The sequence below is a fragment of the Thermobia domestica genome, chromosome 10, assembly GCF_964235325.1.
Source record: "Thermobia domestica chromosome 10, izTheDome1.hap1.1, whole genome shotgun sequence".
Taxonomy (NCBI): Eukaryota; Metazoa; Arthropoda; class Insecta; order Zygentoma; family Lepismatidae; genus Thermobia; species Thermobia domestica.
Window position 1 is genome coordinate 170,832,075 of NC_137463.1, and position 27,900 is coordinate 170,859,974.

General features: G+C 34.7%; 1 protein-coding gene across 1 annotated transcript in view; it reads left to right on the forward strand.

Annotated features, from left to right (window-relative positions):
• Positions 1–27,900, forward strand: part of LOC145662842 (uncharacterized) — a 91,226-nt gene that overhangs the window by 40,297 nt on the left and 23,029 nt on the right. The window contains exons 2-3 of the mRNA XM_081728759.1: positions 8,287–8,609; positions 24,347–25,385. Of these exons, the coding sequence (XP_081584885.1) occupies positions 8,287–8,609; positions 24,347–25,385 (1,362 nt within the window). The remainder of the gene's footprint in view (positions 1–8,286; positions 8,610–24,346; positions 25,386–27,900) is intronic.

Here is a 27,900-nt window from a genome sequence, read left to right on the forward strand (position 1 = left end):
TAAAAATGGCTGAGTATGGTGTAGACATTTCGCCTGAAAATTTTCGAAGGATTATGTGTGCTGAGACCAAGAAAGAAAGCAAAAATTACTCCAATCATGGCAAAGAAGCGCCTTGAATGGGCACGAGGCCTAGAACATTGGACTGCTGATGATTGGAGAATAGGTGTTTCAGTGATGAATCATGTGTCTTCTGTCTGATGAATGTTCACAATATGTGCGACGTCGACGTGGGGAGGAATTCAAGTTGGAATGCCTCTAACAAACCGTGAAGCATCTTTCAGTCATGGTCTGGGGTGTGATGTCTGTCTTCGGGCCTGGGAAACTTTATATAAAAGAGGGAGCAATGAAGCACGACCAATACACGTACAAGTTCTTCAAGAAGAACTGCTTCCCCAGAGTACAGTCTGGTTTGATGACGCACACTTCATCTTTATGCATGATGAAGCCCCATGCCACCGGGGCAAAACTGTGACAAAATTCTTTGATAACAACGAAATTCGAGTTCTTCCGTGGCCGGGCAATAGTCTTGATATGAACCCGATTGAAAACCCTTGAAGCTCAATGAAGAAAAAAGCTAAAGAAGAAGCATATTACAACCAAACATCAATTGATCGAGGAGATCAACAATCTGTGGTATCATGATGCTGAATTGAGTCAAAATGTGCTAAACTCGTATATAGCATGCCACAAAGAATACAAGACTTAATAATAAATAACGGATTTCATACGAAATATTAATCTTTGTGTGAGAGATTATTTTCTTATAAGTATTCCATTTCATTTTTGTTTCCAATTTAGATACACACACTGTATAGTATTTTATACTTGAATATCACGTACGCATTTGTTTTATTGATATTGAAAAGTATGTGCCATGACCACAAGAAATTGGAACAGAGTTACCGAACAGTAATTTGGACTAAGTCAAACGCGTTTTCTGATGTAATATTGTAAGAACAGTAAAATATTCAGAAACTGAATGTTGAGTCGAATAATTTGAACACATACTTGTTGAGTGCATTAGAATTGATAAGTGAGCTGGTAAATCAATAACTGAACAATAATCGAAAATTAAATCCTTCTCCTCCCTATTCACAGCAGGCCATAAGAGGCCCAAGAGCTGGGTGTGAACAAGACTACACTATTAGAAAAAGACTTCTTTTAGATCGTGGTTCTAGGGAAAAAAAAAACTGTAAAAAGAGTTTGAAGATCGGATTACTAAAACAAAGATATGAGCGATAATCGAAAACCTTGCAAATCGTTTGTTAAAGAAGGTATGGAGGGGTAAGCACAAGGGAGGGGGACTTTTGGGAAAATGCACCTCTAGTTGGATCCTAAAAACTGGCAAAAACTCAGCTTGTTTCGAATTTTCCCCGACAATCATGATTTTTTCCCCTTTCATTTCCTGGGCTATTTCTAGAATTCAGCACATACAGAAGATGATGATCAAAGTTGACCACAAGACGAGGCAAGACAGGCCTTCCAATAGAAACATATATTTTTCGAGATAAGATATTACTTTTACACCTTTTCTAAACAAGACAGCTTCAACTCTTATCTCATGGGCTAGCCTAGAAATGATGTAGTCATTACCGCCCAAAATAGAACAATGTAATTAAGACTAAGAGTGAAAATAACTTTCTTTTAACGAGGAAGGAATTTAAGTATAAAAATAATAAAATTTAAATTGCTTAAAATTCCGGTTCATTACTGCAAGTGCTGTTCGTCTTCCGAGTAGGGTTGCCAACTGTCCGATTTTTCACCGGTCTGGCCAGAAATATTGCTGTTATTTTGATTAAAGCCGGTGACCGGTACTAACTTCTTACCAGCCTTTATGATCTTTTTTTTTTTTTTTTAATTGTATCTAGTTCGAAATAATTTCATCTAGTTCGAATTTATAAATTAACTTCCATTCTGTAAATCCAAAACTGTCACCTTTTACCATCTATCAACGATTAATATATTTTATTCATCTGTTTTAGATAATTTTAAAGAGATTGCAAGGAAATTTTAAAATTTACTTGTAAAGAATTTTATACATTTATTGAGAGTGAAAAGGGACTTCTTAAAGCAATTTCCTGTAGTTGAAGTATAAGTTTAAAGAATAAATTTCATTTTTCAAATGCAAAATTGTCACGTAAAGGTTAATATGCTTTGCTTCATCTGTTTCGATAATTTTAAAGAAGTGGCAGTTACTGGTAAACACAATAGAATGATCAATGCCGATTTCAGTTTCTCATTTATAGCACAATGTATCTATTAGGCTTATTAGTGAATGTACTAAGAATATGTAAAATACAGGTGCTAATGCACCTTTGTTCAGGATAGAACATTTCCCTCCCATGGATGGGCCTGGACAGAGATACTTCACACCTAGATCTATATCATAGGGAATTTTCAGGGGATGCCGTTTATTTTATTTTCAGAGTTGGCAGCCCTATTTCCGAGAGGGCACGAAGATATTTCCGAGGATGATGTAAATGGTGGGAGTTTGAATGTATAGCTGAGTGTTAATAGGTTGCATCTTAAATTGAAGAAAATTAGACTTACCGTATGTAGATGACATAAAATCAGTCTCCATAAGTAATTAGGACTGTAAAGACAATTAACCTTCCGACGGTAACATAAATTGAACACCCTAGATAAGTAACATGGGGTTACACATAACCCCAACGTTAAAACTGTACAAAATGACACTACATTTTAAATATTCCCACTTGAAATGAAAAGTAACTTTTATATATAAGCTAAGATTACAATGTTGTCGTTTATACAACTATAATTTGTAATACAAGCATGTTTTAAAATACACTTTGATAGTGAAGTGCAGCATCACTCACTGCATTGGTTTTTAGGTATCACGTAAGTCATTACACACAGTTGATGCAAATTTCTCTTCTATGCTTACTGCATATAGGTAAGTGACATTGCAACATGTTGTTTTCACTTTTTTTTTTCCTTTGCACGGAGACAAATTACACGTTTTGTTTGCTTGGACAATTTCTAAAGATGTTCACTATCATTGATGTTCTTCTCCATTCCCAGAATTTGTTTGATATTGACAATAAGCACGAGGAATGTGCACAATATTACGAACAGCGGTCCTTGAACATTTTGGAGCCACAATGGACCAAACATGTCGAGCTTTACCTTTTACTATATTACCTGACTCTTCCTCGATTTCATTATCTGAATCTTCTGCTCCTATTTCATACTCTGACTCCGATTGCATTTCAATATTATCTTCTTCACTAGAAATATCATCAGCACTAATCTCAGTCTCTTCGTCTAACACAAAGGAAACAAAATCCTTAAAATGTGGATCAGGCACCGTGCTATTAACCATTACACAAGAAAAATATTAATATTCCACCACAAAATTTCACTAACACGAATAGTAACAGGGGTGACCCACCACTCCAACAGTTCTATCTATCGGTAGATAAATCGGTTTCCACCGCGATCACATCAGCAGTAAATACGCTTTGCCTTTTCCCAGGAATACACAAAGGCACTGAAAGCTGAGGCACATACATACAGAAAAAATGTTCTCACTGGGGTTACGTATAACCCCTGTTACCATCGGAAGATTAATAGCATGCAGATAATATTATTTTAATGACAAATATTGAACTCCGATGTCAGAAGTCGTTTTGGACGCCATTTACACAGAACCTATTCTCACTGACAAGTTATTATTGAAGAAACTGAATAATAACTTTTAAAAACGATTCATCTTAAATATATGGGTTTCTTTTGAGAGTTGCGTTAATCATGTTTTTCTATGAGTAATTAACTAGTTTTGTTCCGTCACATATATTCGAACCAACTATGAAGGGGGCGTGTCCTAACTTGTTTTCTGGCACAATATGTTAGGCTTAGGCTTGTTAATGCTATTTCCAAATTATAAATCCTATATTATGGTACCTTGTTAAACTTGATCACTGGCGAATTGGAACTTAATTGAATTAACGGCATAACCGTGGGACGTAAATCTTAAAGATTTAATTTCATTTTATTTTCTAATTGAATTAAGAAAATGAATGATTATTGCAGGAAAATTGGAAATGAGGCCAATGTACGTTTTAACATGAAAATATTTATGCGTATTAGTCATTGCATAGATCATCTGCGTTAACTACTGAAACTCTATTAGGGTTATTCAAATGGTTTCGAAGTCTTTAGGGGAAAAAAAAAACTGTAATTGGGGGTAAATTGACTCTGATAATCTATCAGTCAATCATGCAGAATATGAGAATAGCATATGGAATATCTCATTTGTTACTTTAAAAGTAAGATATCCAGTCTGAAGGATATGTATGTATTAATTTAGAAAGATAGTAACAAATTGATAAATCTTGGTCCATTGTGGTAACCCGTACACCAAATATCATTAAGAAAATGTATGTCAACAATATAAGCAATTGTATCAGTAGTAGTATCTGTAATATTAATGAAATGAGTAACATAATTAGGTTAGGATAGGCTAGTTTACGTTAAGGATATTACTCTTATGTGCGTAAGTAATGTATTGATTTTGAGTCCACATGAATATTATTAGTAGTAGCATATGAATTGTAATAATTAAGTGGACCATAAATATTTGTATATATATATACATACAGGGTATAACATAAATGCATGGCCAAAAGTGACGAGGAGATTGTGGACATCCAAATAACTAAAAATGTTCCTATAAACATGGGTCCATTGCTGCTTCGTTTCCGAGATACAGGATGTTCAAATGTCGAGGCCCTCCAATGGAAATGAAATCTTTAAGTTTTACGTCCCACAGTTATGCCGGTTAGGTTAAATAAGACGGTGATGATGAGAAATGAATGAAACGGTGCAATGAAGAAAGTGAGAGGAAACGGGAGAATCCCGAGAAAACCCACGACCACGGTGTTTGTCCACCACAAAGTCCACACGGCGCGAGCTGGGATCAAACCAGGAACCCCAAACACCGGAGATGAACGCTCTACGACTAAGCCACCGCGCCCCCGAGTCCCTCCAATGGCTCACTATGGAAAAGTGAATGGAAATGTTCCATATTAATGCCTGTGCAAATACATGTACAGTAACATAGAGAATAAAACTAATCAACATTTGAGGTTACTAAGTTGTTAGTGTTGCCACCTGGTACAAAGTGTTATGTTTTCAAATAGCACTAGACGTCCACACGTTAGGATATGAGTGCTGACATCAAAGCGTTCCTAAACATGGGACAGATTGGGCTACATTTTCGAAAGACAAGGAGTCCAAGTGTGAAGTCAATTAATGGCTCACAACGGTTCATAGATCACAACTATTACCAGGGTTGGCTCGTCCATATAGGTAACCGAGGCGGCTTCCTAGGGCGGAATGTCTTTTTTTTTTTTTTTTTTTTTTTTGTGCGGTTTATGAACATTAGCCAAAACGTTCTTGCGCCAGCGCCCCACACATTTAGGAAGAGGGAATTAATGAAAAGTGGGATAACCCAAGATCAATTACTGCTTACTTATATGGAGCAGGGGAACATCTATCTGACCATAGTACGTTTCCGTGTTCTCACTGTTCATTCTATAACTAAAGAAGATGTCCTGCATTATCTGAATATCCAAATTCCGGATGCTTGCAGAAATATCACTGACCTGAAATTTCTACATAAGGAGTCAATGGGAACAAAAGGTCTGAAGCCCTACTTCAAGAATCGCTACACATTCCTACCCGTGTAGCATCAAATACAAATCTCTTCTACCTTCCCCGCCCTAGACTGTCGATTATTCAAAGGTGCTTTTTCACAGAGTACAAATTTATATAATCAGATAACTGACGTATCATTTAAGCTGACGTTTTTTAAGGTACTCAGCTTTGACAAATAATTATATAAATTCAAAATAACTCAATATGAATTAAAAAAACATCTTTGTTTTGTCTTTTTTATTATTTTTATTTCTTCTATTGTTAATACATGTTTGTTATGTGTAAATGGCACTCGTTGTGCTGTATCTGAGTATCTGTTGAAATAAATAAATAAATGAAATAAAAAAATAAATCCGAAAATCCTAGTGAAAGAGTTTGCAAGTGTGAAAGCAAGGAAAGTACCGTTAAGTTTATAAATGCTGTTGCTCTATTTATCTCAAACAGTGAGTGAGAGACTTACGTAAATATTAAAATGTATTATCCCAGAATCACGAACTTTATGTTGCTTTTTATATTGGTGCAAACATAACTTGAGTTTTCTATGATATTTGTTGAATGTAGATAAAGCTATTATAATCAAAACTTGTATGTAAGTATAACAGGGTTCCTACTGATCTGGAAAAATCTATTTCCCTGACTTTTCCCTGACTTTCCCTGACCTTTGGCAGGGAATTCCCTGACTTCCATGACAGGTGTCGGATAACGTTGACATATAAATAAGGAATAAATAATTGAATATTTATATATGAGAACATTTATTCTATAGAGGCAAGTAGTAATCAATCGTTCATATGTAAATTCCACCTACTTTTCATAAAAATCTGAACAACGACCATTATAATGGTTGGCTTCTGAAATTGGTATAAATTACTGTTCGAAAACACATAAAATTTCCCTGACTTCCCTTGATTTCCAGTCTTTCGCCCTGAACTTCCCTGAAATGCACCATTTTCGCTAAGTTTTCCCTCACTTCCCTGACAAGGAGGAACTCTGTATAAACTTTGCATTACTAGTTTAGACTAATTATTAAGGGGGCAGACTACTAAATATTTTTCAAAAGCTAACAATTTTTCTTTTGCCCGTTTCGAAAGTAAAGAGATAATGAAATGTAACTTACCACAATAATAGATAATGTTATTCTACACCCTAAAATACAAATCGGAAGAATTTTCAAGCATTTGTTTCACGTGATAATGAGTGTTGAATCATTATGCTGATAGAATATGGAATTGTTATCTTGAAGAAATATAATACTGTGTTTCTTGATGTATATAATGAAGGGGCCGCGGTGGCTCAGTGGTAGAGCGTTCACCTCTGGTGCTTGGGGTCCCGGGTTCACCAAGTGAACTTTGTGGTGGACAAACACCATGTGCGTGGGTTTTCTCGGGGTTCTCCCGTTTCCTCCCACTTTCTTCATTCCACCATTTCAATTATTTCTCATTATCACCGTCTCCTTTAGCCTAACCGGCATAACCGTGAGACGTAAAGCTCAAAGATTTTGTATATAATGAAATATTGCGTTGACTTATTGCTGAAAAGAAAGAAAAAAAACCTAATTCGTTATGGTAGCAAATCTGTATGGCAATAGCATTGCTTTTAATAGTATTGACTAAACGAGATTTTGTCAGTTTATCAGGAGAGCTAGTAACAAAGGTCAAAACTGAAAAGAAAATCCAGACTGAGTTTTTGTTTTCTGTTAGCACGTGAATATAAACTTTATTTACTTTATTTAATTTATAATATACAGCTGAGAATTCAATGAAATAAACTTGTTATGCTTGATGGCTCATTAACTTACAGAAATATCGCACTTACACAAATTATTAACAAGAATGATAGCATTTCCACTGTATATAGTCTGTTATGAAAGTTGATTATACTGGAATTTGTTAATCAAATTCTACACTTGAATTTAATAAAATTGTTTCGTGCTGGAAACAACATTAATCTTTTTTTGCATTGAACCAAATAGTAAAGTCCCTTAAAAGTAGGAAATATATAATGGAAAAATTTCTTCCAGTTAATTCATAATACAGTTCAAGTTCTCTTGATAAGAGTGGCACTACTGCAAGTTCCTGAATTATTCGTAATTTGTTTGAAATCATAAGTACCATTGCGCTAAGATTTTTTTTTCGATGAATGACTAAGATTACGTATACCCTATTTTAATAAGCTTGAAAAGAAGTATTGCCCTATTTTGGAAAATTTATTTGTGCAAGTGAAATAAAAGAGAATCAGTTTTTCATATTAATACTATCCAAATATACTATACGTACTGCTATTGTTATTTATTTTTTAAAATTTTATTTATAGGCCTATTATTTATTTATTTTTTATTTTATTATATTATATTAATTAAGTTATATATATATATGTGTGTGTGTTTGTGTGTGTTTGTATGTGTGTGTGTGTGTGTGTGTGTGTGTTTGTTTGTTTGTTTGGTAATCCAAATTCTTACTAAATGAAGAAAACATATTTCTTTAAAAAAAACTAAAATATATTACTTTCTTTTTATTACATTCCTGTGCAACACTAAGTGAACCAGAAATTAATGTAGTGCAATACGATGATTTTATAATTGCATTTGTTTTGTTTTCATTATAGGGCCCCATGCACTGTCAGCGTTCAAGTATTATCACGAGTGCTAATGCCTAATAAGCATTTTAATGTAACTAAGTATCAACTGAAACGAATTATTGAAGACCTCTATGTGGAAGTTCTTGGTGGCATGGTGTCAGATTTCAGCGCTAGTTTAAATAACGTTGGCAGCTCCCATCAGTTGATCAGTTTACTTGGTGACCTACCAGTGGATAAATTGTATCTCATTTCGAGCTACTTTCAGCATTTTTCTCGCAAGTTCTTCAAAAATATGAAGTTTCTGACGAGCTTGAGCTTAATTCAGTGCAGCATAGATTACTTCGATATTGGTAAGACACGTTATTTATAAATGAGTTAATTTTATTGATAATCAGCAGGGCCTGGATCTTCTCGACCTAAAAAATTTTAAAAAGTGACCTATAAAATGAAACTAAAATTCCTGTAAAATGACCCTAAAAATCACAAAAATTGACCTTAAAACTTACGTTTTCTCAAACTTTTATTTCATTAAACATTAACATTTTTTAATATCCATTGCATTTTTAATTAACATTTCTCACTCATATTCAAAAAGTTTTGTTTCAGTTAGTTGCAGTCCATTGATCACTTATGTCCATTGATCAGTCCATTGTATGGCATTGTAAGTATTGAAAGCGTCAGTTCACTCCCGAGTTGAAACTAGGAAGCACTCTTAAACAATAAAACTTAGGAAGTTTAGACTACATGAAAATAATAGATAAAAACACGTTTAAAGCCCTTGTACGCCTTCTAATGCATTTTTAGTTATTCACGTGATCACATTCTTTGTGGTTAATAACCCAAAACTATCTGTTTGGCCACCTACCAACCCCCGCCTTTCGTTAACCAGCTACAGTTTAGTTTTCATTAGCTTGTTAAGAATGCAGTTTTTCCACTCCAATAGTCAGGAAGTAAGAAAAGAGATTATTCAACTTCGTCTTTTCCACATCCGTAAACCGTGTTCATTTAAAGATTTCCTTATGTAGAAAAAAAGAATAAAAAGACCATAAGTGACCTAAAAGTTACCTTAAAATATTAAAAAATGACCTGAAATTTCAAAACAGCAAAAAGAGACCAAAAGTTGATCCTAAAAAACTATATTTTTAGAACCTAGAGTTGATGGATAACGTTTTTACTTGAACTTGCCTTGTCCTATGCGTAACAGAAGAAAGTTGACTTGTCAACAAGATCCGGGCCCTGATAATCAGCCATCTATTTCATAATCTGCAGAATGGTAAACAAACACACTATTATTGATGCAAATTGTTTATTATTATTTACGTTTATTAATTAATTAACGTAATTAATTATTAACGTAAATTAAAACGAATGAGAAAGTGTTAAAAGTGGTGGGTGAGAAAAGAACGCTTTTAGATATTATTAGGAAGAGGAAGAGAAACTGGTTGGGGCATTGCCTAAGAACAGATTGTATCATGAGGGACGTCCTAGAGCAGCCCTGGCCACGGCGAGCAGATAGTGGAAACTCTCCTCGTGAGCGCTCACGAGCATTCTAAGTGCAAATATCGTTGTTCGTGCTTCGTGAATCTTCGGGTTTCGTCCTTCGAGGAGCGGAAGTGTTGTCCACCTTGGCGGTAATCACTAGCTTACCAAATTAAAAAAAAAGTATGTATGGTAACTGATTGCCATTTAGTGTATAGTGTTTTTTACAATGTGGTAACCGTTAACTATAGACAACACAAACTTGTAACAGCAATCAAATGATAAACTATGTACGCTCCTTTTCTTCTTTTTTCTTTTCTTTTGTTAAAGAAGGATGTGGTGGAACCAAACCATCGCTTACATTTATAAAAATTTGCTAGTTTGCCCAATGGAAAACCAGTTTTCAATATATATATTATCAAGTTCTTAATCCGAGTGTGGGTTTGTTATATTATGTTGTTTCGCTTTTTAGGAAAAGAGATAATCTGTTGATACGAAAAAAATACTGTAGCACTTGTTTGTAATTATCTAAGTATTATCTCCAGAAAATTAGCTTATGCATGTATGTGTATGCGAATAGGCTTAGCAAGGGGTTGGTTGTGGAGATTAGAAGCCACTATTATACTATCAATAGGAAGAATAGTATTTCTTACTCCACTTTTAAAGTTACTTTGATCGCAAAGAATCAAACAAAATATTAAGAGAGCCAAAGAGATTTTCCATTTTTAAGAGTGGCCATTAGTGACTACCATTAGTGTTTTTTTTTTTTTTTTTAACAAGGAGTGTCTTTTTAATAAGGAAAAATATATTGTCCCTGGCTGGTTGCTTGCCGGTGGCTTGTTAAAAGTGAAAAAGAATGTTAAATCATATCAACGACTGAAGCTACACGCTTGTCTTTCTTCGATAGTTACTGACTGATTTTGAAAGTCACAATGTTGTAGGCCTACTGTAACAGCGTAAACTCGAAAAGAAACGTTCCGACTGAATGATACGAACAATTATTCCCAATGTCTTGAACATGAAACGTGGGTTACACGGATAACGCTTAAAGTGGGCTGGACTGCACTGGAATTTCCTTCCGGCAAATTAGTGTTTGGTCGGAACTCAGTTCTTCTGTGTAATTCTCTCTTAACAACAGTTGAACATTTCTTTTAGATAATAATAACTAACTAACTCTATGGCCTATGGAACCCGAAGGTTCAATGCCGCGTTTACAAAATATTTCCACTAACTTCTGTCCTTAGCCAACTGGATCCAGTTTCTACTCTGTACTCTTATTTCTGCAAGATCCATCTTAATATTGTCTTCCCATCTACGCCTTAGGTCTTCCTAGTGGTCTTCTTCCAATTGGGTTTTCAGTTAAAATTATGAAAGCGTTTCTATTTTCTTCCAGTCTAGCTACATGGCCTGCCCACCTGAGCCTTCTACACTTAATGACCCTAACAATGTTAGGTGAGCGGTATAAACTGTGCAATTCCTCGTTATGAATTTCCTCCAATCCCCATTTTCATTCCTGTTTGGTCCGAATAATACTAATACTACTACTACTAATAATAATAATAATACCATTAATATTATTATTATTATTATTATTATTATTATTATTATTATTATTATTATTATTATTATTATTATTATTATTATTATTATTATTCAACCTCTCGTCGTTCTGCTATCACTCCAGCAACAAAAGGCGTTTACAACTTAGCAAACGTGAAGCGAATGACAAGTTATAGACCGAGTGCTAATGTAATACAACGTCACGAATTGAGTAAGCAAGCTAAAGAGGTCTGAAACAATTCGTTTCCGATTTTTGCAGTCGTTTGTACGTCTGTAAGCTGACATGTTTAATATTAGTTTCTTTCTTTCTTGTTCATTTGTTAGTTACTTCAACGCTAACTGTAACCTCTATCATGCGTCTTCCTCGACCAAAAAAGTACCAATTTTATTTCCTGCAGTGTTTTCGAGTCACTGCTTTGGAAATGGGGAGGGGGAGAGCACACCTGCACATTTCACGCTTGCGTCTGCTCAATGCTTCAACATCGTGCGAATTTCTGACCTAGGCTTGGCCGTAGGTTTTTTGCCATCATGTGTGGTTGGCAATACTTATCGGATGCAGTGGAAGGGGCGAAACTAGTGCTTACCTGTTCTTACCTCCGCTCGTGCTCGCTCACGCTTCGGCTCCGGGAGCCAATTCATGGACAGGCCTGTCCTAGAGGGTATGGTGTCGGGAAAGAGAGGGAGGGAGCGAAGGAGACTACAATTAATGGATGATATAAAAACAGAAAGATCATACGCGAAGACGGAGAAGTTAGCGGAGGACCGTGGAGCATGGAAGCTTCTCAGCTGCGGCAAGTGCCCTGCCAATAAAGGCAGAATACCTATGATGATGATTATTATTACACTAACTTCAGTTCATTGTTGTATGTAGAGATTATGGAAAATTAAGAACACAGAGTTCAATGTTATGGGATATCCATCAAATTTACCACATATTAAAACTAGAAGTTGCCAATTTCTAAAATCTAAAACCACCTCGTCCCTTTCCTAATAAAATGATCTGAAACTACCAATATTGATGTTTAGGTACAGTAACTCCTTTGTATTATATAAACAGCTGATATCTTTTTTAATTACAAAGGTAATGCAAAGGGAAATTTGTGTATACTTATGACTCTCAGAAAGAAAGCAGATGTAGTGGTACTTGTTACCTTGAGCTGCTTCGATTATAGCTTTCCACTTTATAGGGCCTAGAGTTGAACAGTATTCACCAGGTTATGGCATATGCTGATGATGTAAATTTAGTAGGGGATGATAGGAGAACAATAGAAAGAAATGCAGAGATATTATTAAACTCTTGCAGGGACATGGGTTTAGAAGTAAATGCAGAGAAAACTAAATACATGGAAGTGCGTCGGGACCGTAATACAGCAAATTATAGATGCGTTAAAATATTAAATAATACTGTTGATAAAGTGGATAGTTTCAAATATCTAGGATCAATATTAACAGAGGAAAATCATATCCACGAAGAAATTAAATGTCGACTAAAAGCAGGGAATTCGTGTTACTATTCGGTTCAAAATCTCTTGTCGTCGAGAATTCTGTCGAGGAATTTGAAGCTTAAAATATACAAAACGATAATCATGCCTGTTGTTTTGTATGGCTGCGAAACATGGTCACTTACTCTGAGGGAAGAACATAGACTGAAAGTATTTGAGAACAAGATCCTGAGACGAATATTCGGACCCAAGAGGAACGGGAATGGGGAATGGCGGAAACTTCATAATGAGGAACTACATAATTTATACGGTTTACCCAACATTGTTAGGGTCGTCAAGTCTAGGAGGCTTAGGTGGGCGGTCATGTAGCTAGAATGGAAGAAAGTAGGAACGCTTTCAAAGTCTTGACTGGAAGACCAATCGGAAAACGACCATTAGGAAGACCTAGGCGCAGATGGGAGGACAATATTAAGATAGATCTCGCAGAGATTGGAATGCAAAGTAGAAACTGGATGCAGTTAGCTAAGGATAGAAGTCAGTGGAGAGCTTTTGTGAACGCGGCATTGAACCTCCGGGTTCCATAGGCCATAGAGTTCGTTAGTTAATATGTACTAGCTGAAATACCCATTCTTCGCATGTGGGCTGTATTTGAAAATCATCACTAATGGAAGTGTCACCACTGATCTCAGCGACCGCGAAAGCTATGGATCTGACACTAATATCGGTCATTTTGGATTACTTTTACATGTCTCGGTATCTCCTCTAGAGATGCAAAAAAAAAACCGGCTTTTTTGAACCGATGGTTTTTTGCACATAAAAAGCCGGCTTTTTTTGGGGGAAAAAACGAGAATTTTGGAAATTTTGGCTTTTTTCATTTTCATGATTTTTCTATTTAAATAGCTTTCTTATAATATACTCTAAAGTTAAATAAGATTTCATGACCTAAATGCTATATTTCGCTCTGGAATTCACCATCATGATAGATGGAACACATGTTTTATGAATTAAAGTAAACATAAAGTACGTAGTATTTGAGGGCAACTGTAGAAGATATTTAACTTTATTTTAACTTCTGACTTATCGACATTTTTTCTTTTCTACATCATTTCTTTTTAGTCATCCGTGTTTCATTTCCTAGAGATTAGTAGGTCTACTCTAGCTTTTGGAAAAAAGTTAAACTTTTCATTTTCAATATATCCGTTAGAGCCAAGGGCGCCCATGTTGTGGTTTCCGGGGGGCGGGCAAGTATAAGCGACATTTTAAATGTAGTCTCAAATTTTGCGGTAAATATTCTAAAATATCTATTGGGTTTTCGATCTTCAGAAGCACAATTTCCTCTAAAGAGAGGGCAATCGCCCCACCTTGCCCCCCCTGATCGGCGCCCTTGGTCAGAGCGTACGTTTGTCAATATATCTGTCAAAGCGTTCTTGTTATACTGTAGCTGTGCAATGATTTAGCAATAATCTTCCGGATACAAACTTGCATACCATTTTATACAAATAATCAGTAACGGATTCAGAAAAGTATTTTGGGAGGTGTTTCTCTGCTTAATGTTTGTTTTTTCTAAAATTTCCTAATCTTTATTTGGGAGTTTATGAGTACAAGCATAACTAACAGTGTTGGCAAAAACCATGATTTTTATTAAAAAAAAAACAAAAAAAAAACGTTTTTTTTTTTTGTTTAAACCAGGTTTTTATGGTTTAAATGATTTGCTCTATATATTCATATCATATATGGACAGAAATAAGTTTGTTTCGCCTTGATGTTATTATGCAACAACGGGGTTATGCTGGAAGGGGTCACATACGATTAAAGCGGAATAAAAACCGCTTCTCGAGTTACATCCGAGAGAAATTGTCCTCCATTTGAACTCAAAACCAGGACTAATTGGCCACAAATGCGATACGTCTGCCGACTCACTCACGAAGGAATCCTGATAAAAAAAAATACGTTGTACTGATCTTTACATGCTTCTTAATACAACTGTCAAGAGTCATTTCAGAAGGACAAAAAGATAAACAGTTGCACAAGTGAAACCATTGTACAGAATTACATATGAACAATTTCAAAGTACTACGGAGTACAGAAGAACTAATTTAGTTCAAGTTAGTTAACAACGACTTTTATTGGTCCAAATTAAAGAAATACACCGACTTAATCTGCATATCAATAAGAACAGTGAATAAAGATACGAATTACTTGAGTCCACTTTGGCTCAAACTCATTTATACATAGATAGATACCAAAGATACTTATTTCACTAAATGCCTCTCGTGGGGTCTGTATGACCCCCCCCACACACACACACAAAAAAAAGTACGGCATTTTCGATGTATTTTATCAATAGTAAACATTGAAACGAAACAATATTTAGAATTTTTCTTCGATTGCAATTACATAACAATAATAACAACTACAAAAAAATCACAAAATAAACATTTATAAACTTGTAAAAAAAAGTTGCTTTTGTACTATAATCTTTTTGAGTAATGAATGGGGAATTTAGGTCTGAATATAATACGAATAATATACGAGAGTGAAACGTGATAGCCCACAAATGTGTGTTCATCAAGATTTTACAAACACTTTTAAACCAGCCAACCCTGATAACTAATATTTCGTTTTGTTTGTATACTCACCAATAACCTTCCGGATACAACCTTGAAGACCATTTTATACTGATAATCAGTGGCGTATTTAGAAAAGTATTTTGGGAGCGGTTTTTCTTATTAATGTTTAGTTTTTCTAAAAATACCTAATTTTTATTTGAGAAGAGCTTGAAGTTTATGAGTAAAGGCATAACAAATATTTCGTGTGTTTTAGAAATTCTGTAATTTCGGGGTACAAGCTTCACCCGTAAAACATCCCCACCCTAACCTCCTTCGCAAATCCGTCACTGCTGGTAATTAATAATAACAATTTAAAAACGATAAGAAAGGAAGTCGGCCAGAACTCACAGTACACGCATTATCTCCACATTCACAGATACAATTAAGAAAAACTTTTGTCAATATGGTCGAATGCGGGGTTGAATCCCGGACTTCCCGATAGAAGCGCGAAAGCTAACCACTCACTCATGGTTGTTGTGCAGTTGTGCTTAACTTAAATATATTCTCTCTCTCTCTATCGCCTATGGAATCCGAAGGTTCAATGCCGCGTTCACAAAAGCTCTCTACTGACTTCAATCCTTAGACAACTGGATCCAGTTTTTACGTTGTATTCTTATTTCTGCTAGATCCATTTTAATATTGTCATCCCATCTGCACCTAAGTCTTCCTAATGGACGTTTTCCGATTGGATTTTCAGTTAAAACTTTGAAAGCGTTCCTACCTCCTTCCATTCTGGCTGCATGACCTGTCCACCTGAGCCTCCTAGACTTGATGACCGTAACTATGTTTGGTAAACCGTATAAATTATGCAGTTCTTCGTTATGAAGTTTCCATCATTCCCGTTCCTCTTGGGCCCGAATATTCGTCTCAGGATTTTATTTTAAAATACTTTCAGTCTGCGTTCTTCCCTCAAGCGACCATATTTCACAACCATAAAACACAACAGGCATGGTTATCGTTTTATATATTTTAAGTTTTAAATTCCTCGACAGAATTCGCGACGACAAGATATTTTGAACTGAATAATAACACGAATTTCTTGACTTTGGTCGACATTTAATTTCTTTGCGGATATGATTTTGGTCTGGTGATATTATGCCAGATATTTAAAAGTATCCACTTTGTCGAAAGTATTATTTGATATTTTAACGCATTCATTTGCCATATTACAATCCCGGTGAACTTCCATGTACTTTAGTTCTCTCTGCATTTACTTCTAAACCAATGTCGCTGCAAGCATTTAATAAGGACTCTGCATTTCTTTCTATTGTTCTCCTATCATCCCCTATTAAATTTACAACATCAGCATACGCCGTAAGCTGGTGAATACAATTCAGCTCTAGAGCCTGGCTGCTATCATTAATTTTCCTTATAGCGTACTCCGGAACAACGCTGAACAATAATGGCGATAACGCATCTCCTTGTTTCATCTGGGATTCATTTAAACACATTTTAATTAATCTAACTAGCTTTTTCGGCATTACGAATTGTACAATTTAAGAGTGTTGTACAATGTTTCCCTCCTATCCGAGTCGTAAGCCTTTTTAAAACCAATAAGCAGCTGATGTACTGGGTAATATATTCGCATTTCTTTTCGAGTATTTATCGAATAATAAGTATCTGGTCGATAGTTGATCGATTTCTCTAAATCCACACTGGTAATCTCCAATAATTTCATCTGCGTATGGAATCAATCTTGTTAACAGAATGTTAAGAGAGATGCCTCGATAATTATTACATTCAGTTTTGTCGCCTTTCTTGTCAATTGGAACAGTGATTGATTCTTTCCACTCTTCTTAAATGTATTCCATAGTTTTTCTCTCTTTTTTTTTTTTTTTTTTTTTTCGTAATGATATGTGGAATTCCTGTCGTTAAAAATTCAGAAATCTTCAGGACTGGGTAAACCGTGATGGTGATTATAAGTCTAGGAAACCGCACGATCAGATGAACAGTCTACTGTACTACGCATATGATCCATTAACAGAAAACTTGGTACTTTCCCGATTCTGAACAAGCTTAAGGAACAGTCAGTGCCTTTTTACCGATTTTGCAGATTCCAAGCACCTGATAGGTGGTAACATTATTACGTAGGTGATCAATGAATGAAAAATTTGTTCGAAATATTCATATAATGTGTATGAAAGTTAAAACTTAAAAATTTCAAGAATGTACAGAACCACCCGAAACAGGGGCGTCATTTAGGGGGGCAGGAGGGGGCAATTGCCACCCCCCCAAGAGTTTGAGGAATACATATACTTTAATAGATTGCCTACTAATATACTAGTACAAAACGTGAAAGTCTTATGTCGGTGGTGCTCTTGCCCCCCCCCCCAAGCAAAGTCTGAAATGACGCCCCTGACCCGAAACCAAGCTCTTAATGTGCAGCTTTTAAGATTATCATATAAATGCATTTCTCTCATGTTTTATTTTTTGTTGCAAAAAGAGGGTGTGTGATATTTTGAAGTAAAAATACTACATACAATTTTGCTATTTATTTGTGTATCTTTTTTAAAAAAAGTACCTATTTTTGTGCATAAAAAGTTAAAAAATTATATATATATATATATATATATGGAATTCATAATGTAAATATGTTAAGAATTTTTAAAAAATCTTTTTCGAAATTCGTGCTTTATTTTAGAGGTTCTATATTATTATCTACATCAACCACTAATCTAATGAGTTCTTGTGCTGTAGAGAAGCGAAACAAAATCTGGTTTATCAATTTAAAGCAGAATTTAAAAAGAAAATCCCAAAATTTCCCAAGCAAAAAAGCGAAGCAGAAAAAACCGAGTCATTCCCAAAAAAGCCGTTTTTTTCCCGAGCCCTTGCATCTCTAATCTCTTCCACGGTGACCCCCGGCCCGCAGCCGAATGGAGTGAATTTGGAAGTTTATGCGATCGAAGTTTCACCATTGATCTCAGCGACCGCGAAAACTATGAATTCGACACTAATATCGGTCATTTTCTACTACTTTTACATGTCGCAGTAAACCCCCTCCCCCCTGAGACCCCCTCGCTCGAAATTAAAAAAAAAAAAAAAAAAAAACACACACACACTTATTCGTCTTGGTCTGGGACCTGGACGAAGGTATCTGTAACCAAAATGTGGTAATTCGTCTCCACCAGAACAATTCAAATAATAGTTTTGCACACATACACATTTGTGCTATAGCTTGTATCTAAATTTTTATTTTCAGAAGCGAGAGATGTTCCACATTTGGAATACCTTGACATAAGTGGTAACCGTTTAGGTGATCTCGATGATATTGATCTCTCTCAACTAAGCACACTTAGAACTTTGAATATAAGCTCGAATAAATTTACAAACCAGAGTTTAATGGAACTTTCTCTTCCGAAAAGTGTCACTACGTTAGATGTTTCGGGTAATGGGATAAGAGTGATAACGGCGTATACAGTTCCATCAGAATTAACGCAGCTTCGAGTCCTGAATTTGAGCAGGTGCAGTCTCACCGTTGTGCAGGAAGATGCCTTTGACAAGCTTTCTTCCTTAGAAATTATCGATCTTTCATTTAACAAAATTGTGACACTATCATCATTATTGTTTGTGAATCTTCAAGCGTTGAAATCTGTGCACTTGTCTAGAAACCAGCTTAACGTTGTAAGTGGTTTACAAATAGTAACTCATTTAGAGAAACTAGATATGTCGTGGAACATGATGACATCTCCTGTAAACATTATTTCTAAGGGAAATATTACATTACTAGACTTGTCATGGAATGTATTTGTTGACTGGAGCAGCAGTAGAAGTATTTTTACATATCCTGATGAGAGTTCTGTAAAAGTGCTTAATATATCGAATAATAAGATACCTCGTCTGGTCCCCAGGTCACACACAGACAAACAACTGTTAATTTTATTTATATTAAAAATATCATTTGCTATACATTGTAATACAGAAACATGTTTTAGATTCATTATCACCATGAAGGGCCGTGGTGGCTCAGTGGTAGAGCGTTCACCTCTGGTGCTTGGGGTCCCGGGTTCGATCCCAGCCCCCGCCAATTGAACTTTGTGGTGGACAAACACCGTGTCCGTGGGTTTTCTCGGGGTCCCCCCGTTTCCTCCCACTTTCTTCATTCCACCATTTCATTCATTACTCATCATCACCGTCTCCTTTAGCCTAACCGGCATAAACGTTGGACGTAAAACTCAAAGATTTCATTTCATTTTCATTATCACCATCTACTCCACTTTGTCCATAATTCTAGTCTAAGTTCTGCTTTTACTGTTTCGACATTGAATCTATCAATTTTGAATTTATTATCTCACATTTAACATTGCAGTTGGTTATGGAAAAATGTAAGACGATACTTTTCTTCTTCTGGTGTGAATTGCTTTAGCTTTGTAGGTTATAGTAAAAGGGAAATCAACGGAAACAGCAATATGTAATTTTGTAGAAATTGTACATGCAAGTTTAGATAGTAAGGAGAAATGTATAGGTGTTTTCCTTGATCTTTCCAAAGCATTTGACTTAATGTCGCATAGAAATCTTCTTTCAAAGCTCCAAGATTATTGAATAAGAGGCATTGCGTCCAAATGGTTTAAATCGTATCTGGAAAATCGGCAGCAAGTAGTAGAAATTACATACAGTAACATAGATACAAACCAAACTACATACTACACATCGGGAAAACAAGAAATATCATGTGGAGTGCCACAAAGATCCGTATTAGGGCCATGATTATTTTTGATATACATTAACGATCTACCATGTAATATTGCTCCAGCAGAACTATCCCTTTATGCAGATGATGCTAATATAATAGTAAAAGGGAACACAAATGAGGATGTTGAAGGTAATGCAAATGAAATCCTTCATAAACTATCTCAGTGGATTAAAGAAAATAAACTTAAAGTAAACATTGAAAAGACACAAGCAACCAGTTTTCATCGTATGCAGCCTGTACAAACATACGCAGCCTGTTAATACCGGTATTTTAATTGAAAATAACGGAATACACTATGTGAACTCAACTATGTTCTTAGGAATTTGGATAGATAAAAATCTCTCCTGGGATGTACAAATAACTAAGCTTAGTAAAAAATTAAATCAAATTTATTTCGGAATTAAAGTACTTAAAAATGTTTTAAAAGAGTCTACTTTAAAAACGACTTACTTTGGATTATTCCAGTCAAATTTAACATATGGCATTATATTTTGGGGAAATACACACAAAGCCAAGGTAATTTTTACGATGCAGAAACGAATAATAAGAATGATGGCAGCCGCTAAACCAAAAGATCACTGCAAACCAATATTTAAAAAAAAAAAAAAAAAAAATCGTATACTCCCAGTACCTTGTTTGTACATTTTAAATCTACTGATATTTGCAAAGAGACACCTAGAGGGTGTCCTTACGCGGGTAGAATTAAAACATGATCATGATACAAGAAACAAACAAACAAACAAACAAAAAAAAAAAAAAACTTTTCCATTGTAGAACACAGAACCGTATTATATGAAAAATGTTGTAAATACTCGGGTATCGTACTATACAATAAACTTCCCAAAGATATAGACTCAGGAATATGTTGCTAAATTTAAAAAAGAACTACAGAAATATTTATTACAACACTGCTTTTACTCGATAAAGGAATACATGAATTGCTTTTTTTTTTAAAAAACTACATTATGTATAGTAACCAGTATCGTTGCTTGTTTTTAGCATTTGATATATGTTCAAGGATTTCTACATACACTGCAAGTAATAAGTACTCTTACTTTATTTTTAATAATATCATGCAAAATGTAATGTATAATAAGATGTAAGGTGCAATGCTTAATTATTAACCTAGTGTGTGTAATTTTCATTATTATTGTTCTTTTTACTTTTGTGTTTAAATGATGTGTCCACTTCATATGTATTGCAATACAGTGCTAAATGTATGAAAAAAGGACGAAATAAGTACAATACAATACAATTCTAAACCGTACAATATTCTTCATAGAATTTATCAGTGTGTTAGGATCCTCAGTTTTTTAACAGGAGTATTTTCAATCTGTAGAAGTAGAATAAAATGCGTCCGGCATACTTAAAAGAAAGACGTCAATTTTACTCTTTCAAAACATGAAATTTACAGAAGAAAATTCCTTTAAAAATGAGTTTGTACTTTTCTTCGCCTGATCTAACTTGCTTAAGGCTATATTCATAGATGTAATGAAAATATATCTCAAAGATCTGTCTAGGAATAGAATTGCTATTCCATAATCCCATTCAGGCAAGATTTTAAGGTATAGATTTTCCATAAGAAGGTCTTGGTGAAAATGGCAATTTGAATTTATTTATAAATATTTTTCAAGACAAGTTTCGGATCCACTAATTCATAGTCATAACCAGTGGATAGGAGTAGCGGCCTAATATTTTCTACAAGACAAGGATAGTAGTCTTTCCCAAGATGCATAGCATGTTTATGAATAAGAATTTGCTCAGAAACGAAATTCTAGCTAAGATTAAGTTTTACGCAAGACACGTTTTAATTTGGCATCATGTATGAATACGACCCTAGGTTTTTAGATGACAGTATTTCCTTAACCAAACAATTTTCTTCATGTAACTTAAGATCTGCTAGTGGGGCCATTAAGTTAACAGAGCATAGGTGAAGATGTCTCTGATTTCAACATTTTTATGTTGATTCGCAGCTAGCAGAAACGTTGCAAGTAGACATAACTATGTTTAGTTGTGGCCGACTATAGCTTTTGGGCCATTAACATGAACTTTCAAATATACATAGGACAAAGAATTATGTCTGGTCACGGTCAGCTGTAAATTACAATGACAGAGGGAATTTAACGTATGGTTATGCCCTTCTTCCTGTTGGTGCGTATCTACGTTTAAATACTAAATGGAAGATTCCAGGAGAGAAAAAGTGACTCCTGGTCCTGTTATCACAAGCCCATGCCATTTCATTCTTAATCTCCTTATTTCCTCTCTTCAGTTTGTTTCTTCATTTCTTAGAACAAAATTATATGTATATATTCTTATTTAATTAGTTGGAAACACTTCTACGCTGTAGATTTCATTGTTTATTAAGACTGCAAAACTTCGTGGAGAAGAAAACTGATACACATCTGGTGCATAAAATTCTTTTGACGTCCATTCTCATTACTAACGTGTTGTGAAATACGTTACTGTTAATCTGACAGATACACATGTACTTCCAATCTCAATCATGATGGAAACTTTATAGCTAATAGCTAATAGGAAATTGTAACTAGCAAGATTATTGTAAACGATAATTAATGTTTAAAAATTATTCAGCCTTTTATTATAATACAATTGCTGTTATGTTAGTTTTCTTGTCACTGTATAGTATCTTTAAAGTGTTTCTATTATTATTATTATTATTATTATTATTATTATTATTATTATTATTATTATTATTATTATTATTATTATTGTATTTCCGTACGAAGCCATAGTTCCTTAGGCGGAGAAGTAAATAAATAAAACCAACTTGTGAGATGGCGTGGTCACACTACTGACGTAAAATCGCTATATAAATGCAGCAATTTAATTCGGTGGCGGAAAACTCGATACAATCAATAAATCATATTTTCTGTAAAATTGAGTATCATTGTTTCCAATTACGTTTCTAACAGTTCAGAAAGAACACTGGAAAACCGAGAAAATATGGTGAAGTTTTGATAGGATAAATATTTTAAGTGTATTTAATAGTAATATGATAGTTTTCGAAGTTACCAAGATTAAGTGTGTAGATTCTGTATGGTTTCTCTTTTGTTAAGTGTATGTAACCTTTTGCCCATCGTTACAGATATATTTTACGGAATCCGAAAACTGCTCTGTAAAACTCTCGAGGTTCTTCGGAGCTCATTTTGAGGATCTTTAGATTGTATCAATCTGGAACTATACTTACGGTGCTCGTAAAATGTTTTCTAGATAATAATATACCTACAGAAAAAGGAAAATGAACTTCTCGAAATCATGGCTTCACGTAAATTAATTTTATTCACACATTCTATATAGCTTATATACTACACATGATCATGCATTAGGGGGCTACATCTAAGGAGAATGTACTAGGTGTGTCAGAAATACGTGAGTACATTGTATACCTACTTCTTCAGTTGCAATATTGGTTTCCACTCTCACGTGAAGACTGTGGTAGAAGTATCGGATGTCATCATAGGAAATAATGTTCCATGTTCTTCTACCTGTTGGCGCAGTTGGTCGAAGGTTTGTCTCCGAATTTCAAACTGGAACAGACATTGTCTAATCTCACACATGTTCGCAATAAGAAACGTGTCTGATGATCGTACAACCAAGTGAAGTTGACGCATACTGTGGAAAACACATCGTGTAATACAGCACTATATGGGTGGGGATTGTCCTATCGGAGGAACACATCTTCCTGGTAGTGTAGAAATCGGAATGTAATCCAGGCGTTTATTTGTATTGTGCTGCGATTCAGGATCGGGCTGGTATGTATGTTTGTTTGTGTGTGTGCGTGTATGTGTGCGGTGTTCACCTTCGTCGAACCAATGTCACCAATATTAATATACAGCGGATGCTGTGCAGCGTGTTGGCTCGATTCTGTGAAATTTCCTGGCCAACAAGGTCTACGATATATCTTCGAAAACCCTCGTTAACTGCATGAATTGAGCTCCTTTACAACGTACTGGTGTGTCTCCAACGTTCACTCACAAAACGACGCACATTGCGGTGCAGAACATACTTGACCGTTCCTTTGCTGTGTAACTAAATATTGCTCCGATTTCAAAGTTGTACCGCTGCTGCTGCTCGCATCGTACTGTGTTCATAGTGCGATGCTGTTTCTCGTGACTTTTACAAGTATCTCCCTCTACAAGTAACTCGCGTGAACACGTTTCGTGTATGTCGTTTTCGTCTGAGTGTTCATTTTTCATTTTGCACTAATTTAATAATAATAATTGAAATGATAGTTTTACACACACACACATTTGTGCTATAGCTTGTATCTAAATTTTTATTTTCAGAGGCGAGAGATGTTCCACACTTGGAATACCTTGACATAAGTGGTAACCGTTTAGGTGATCTCGATGATATTGATCTCTCTCAACTAAGCACACTTAGAACTTTGAATATAAGCTCGAATAAATTTACAAACCAGAGTTTAATGGAACTTTCTCTTCCGAAAAGTGTCACTACGTTAGATGTTTCGGGTAATGGGATAAGAGTGATAACGGCGTATACAGTTCCATCAGAATTAACGCAGCTTCGAGTCCTGAATTTGAGCAGGTGCAGTCTCACCGTTGTGCAGGAAGATGCCTTTGACAAGCTTTCTTCCTTAGAAATTATCGATCTTTCATTTAACAAAATTGTAACACTACCATCATTATTGTTTGTGAATCTTCAAGCGTTGAAATCTGTGCACTTGTCTAGAAACCAGCTTAACGTTGTAAGTGGTTTACAAATAGTAACTTATTTAGAGAAACTAGATATGTCGTGGAACATGATGACATCTCCTGTAAACATTATTTCTAAAGGAAATATTACATTACTAGACTTGTCATGGAATGAATTTGTTGACTGGAGCAACAGTAGAAGTATTTTTACATATCCTGATGAGAGTTCTGTAAAATTGCTTAATATATCGAATAATAAAATATCCATATTTACTGAAGAAATGACTTCATCTTTAGACGGCATTAAGAAAATCGACCTGGGTGGAAACCCTGTTGACTGTGGTGATTGTGCAATTATTGAATTTCAACAGTGGCTGAAAAGTCAACCACAGGATCGTATTTTAGTGAATGGCACAACAAGTCCCGTATTATGCTCCATACCTAAAGAATGGAAAGACAAACCTGTGATCAAAGTGAAAGTCAGTTGGGGACATTGTTCGGATACTATTCCGTACATCATAGGACTAACAATAATAGCTGCAGTTCTGTTTGTTGGAATGGGGATTTCATGTTTCGCACTTTATTCTCAACAAAGACCATTATCACTTTCGCAAGTATTTAGACGCCGACAAACCATACGTCGTAGGAGGGATGCTGTCATATTTTACTGGTAAGTAAAATTTCAATTATTTTTCTTAATCATAGTAGACAACGTAACTTTTCTTCATCTTATAATTTTGTTTTTACCATTCAGCTAGTCTAGGAGTGGTGGCCTTGTCATGACTCTGTTGATTCCTGTAACCATAATTTTTTATTTTATTTTATTATTATTATTATTATTATTATTATTATTATTATTATTATTATTATTATTATTATTATTATTATTATTATTATTATTATTATTTAAATATGTGCGTGTGTCTGTGTGTGTTTGTGTAAATTTCAGGTGAAACATTAAGTTGCGCATATCGGTCTTCATTATATGTTTGAGTTAAACAAAATGATATTCGTCAATTCTAGTGCCAGAGTAACTCACTAAAACCATGGAAACAATATAAAATGTAATTCTCAGTAACTGAAACAATGAAACAGCGTAGTTCTGAACACTTAGAGTCTGACTGAATAACAGAGTTTCCAGAATCGAAAATATATGTCTAACTTTTGCAGAAACCAAAGTTGTATAAATTGAATTTTAAAAATTTCCTCGTTAATGTTGTTAGCAATATGCATATTGATAACCGTCTAGGTTTCGGAGCTAGAGCCGTCCGAGGTGTCACTAAAGATATATTACAGCACCCGTTAATTTGAACACGAGAAACTGTGTAGCTGACGGTACATAACACTTCCAACTTCCCACGAACTCATTCCGTTTTCATTGTCAAAGCTGAAGTTTTATTTATTTATTTATTTATTTATTTATTTATTACCTACTTTGGACCCACTTTAATTCCAAGCATATCTGGGAATTTTTTATGCCTTGTGGAGAATCCTTTGTAAACCCATTGCACTTACTGAGATACGTATATTTGGATAGAATATGTGTGACTACCTGTATGTCATAAACCGTCAGCTCCATGGTTTCTAGGTTTGAAATTACACGTATTTCGATATATTTTTTTCACGCTTTTATACGGCCCTAGAAGAATAAACTTCATAAATAATAAAACTCATATACATTGTGTCACTTTCTTAACTGAGTTTAATATCCACTCACGAGAAGCGTACATATCAAGCTGTCTATCTCTACACACACTTATTTATTATGTATCCATAGCAACCACTCTTTTTTCTAATTTACAATTACAAAAGAATAATCTCTTGATATCTCTATGTATCTTTCTTTTCTTTTCACATAATACTGTTCCACTAATTTGCCTCTGATCGCCTTTTTATAAGCTGGCACAGATTGCCAATACTATATACAATAACATAACAACGTTATCGTTGTAGAATATCGTCCGAACGGGACTTCTGTAATAGTTTCACTATGAAGGAAAGAACCCTGGGTTAATGTTCATGAAACACCTACCTTTTGAATAGCTGTCGTATATACTCAATATTATTTTTAATACAAATATTTTACTCTTCAAATATATAATATATTATAACATTACATTTTTTTTTACATTTATTAATATGTCGATTTACAATTATCATCAATGGGCCTATTCAAAATTTAAATCTAACTAATAGTTTCCTTCAGGTTCAAACAACATTAATCACAAATAAAGATCTTTAAAATATTAAATATTAGTAGGATCAGAAAGCATTAGAACATATAAACATATGAAAAATTAAGAGATTCGATATTTGTTATTCATATTCTTTCAATAAGTTGCATCTGTTTTATATATCTGTCATTACCTTGATGCGTTTACATTAAAATTATGATTTTTACATATTTATAATATTCATATAAGTAATTATGAGATTTCAATATGTGAGGCACCAATTTTAGGCGGAACACAAATTTTGATTCGATGTTCAAATTTAAAATCCTTAGTTACCATAACATAATTTCATTACTTAACATACATTTTAATAATAAATCGAATAAAGAACATAATAACCATAGACGTAAGCAAAGGTCGATTTAATACAAATCCATCGGACGCCTTTTTGATAGTTCAGGTTATACGTTCAAAGGGTTCATTTAAGCTACATTGTATAGCACAATCTTGTGTACATTCTTGTCTTTCATAGGATGTTACCATATTTTGATTTACAGAATTCCTGCCATCTACAAATTGATTTTATGAAAATCGGCGAAAATTGTTATTCTTACTGAAATTTCTGTTGCTGTTTCTAAAATTCCTAACACCATTTCTGTGATTGGGTTGTGTTTGATTACCGGTACGATTAGAAGTATTTATTCTATTATTAAAACTAGGCACATTGGAATTATTTTCAGGTTGTACATTTACATTACGAACAGAAGCATATTGTGGCTGATTACGTCCAGAATTACCCTGACCTCTATCTTGTATTCTATTATTCTGTATTGCTGACTGACTTTCATAACTTTGAATAAGCATAATTAAATGGTTAAAGTTGATGCATTGTGCCGACATTAACAGTTGTTGTAATCGGAATGGCAATAAGATTCTAATGGAAGCTATAATACGAGATTCCGGATGATTTGGATTTAGTGATCTCAACTCATTATATGTAGATACTACAAA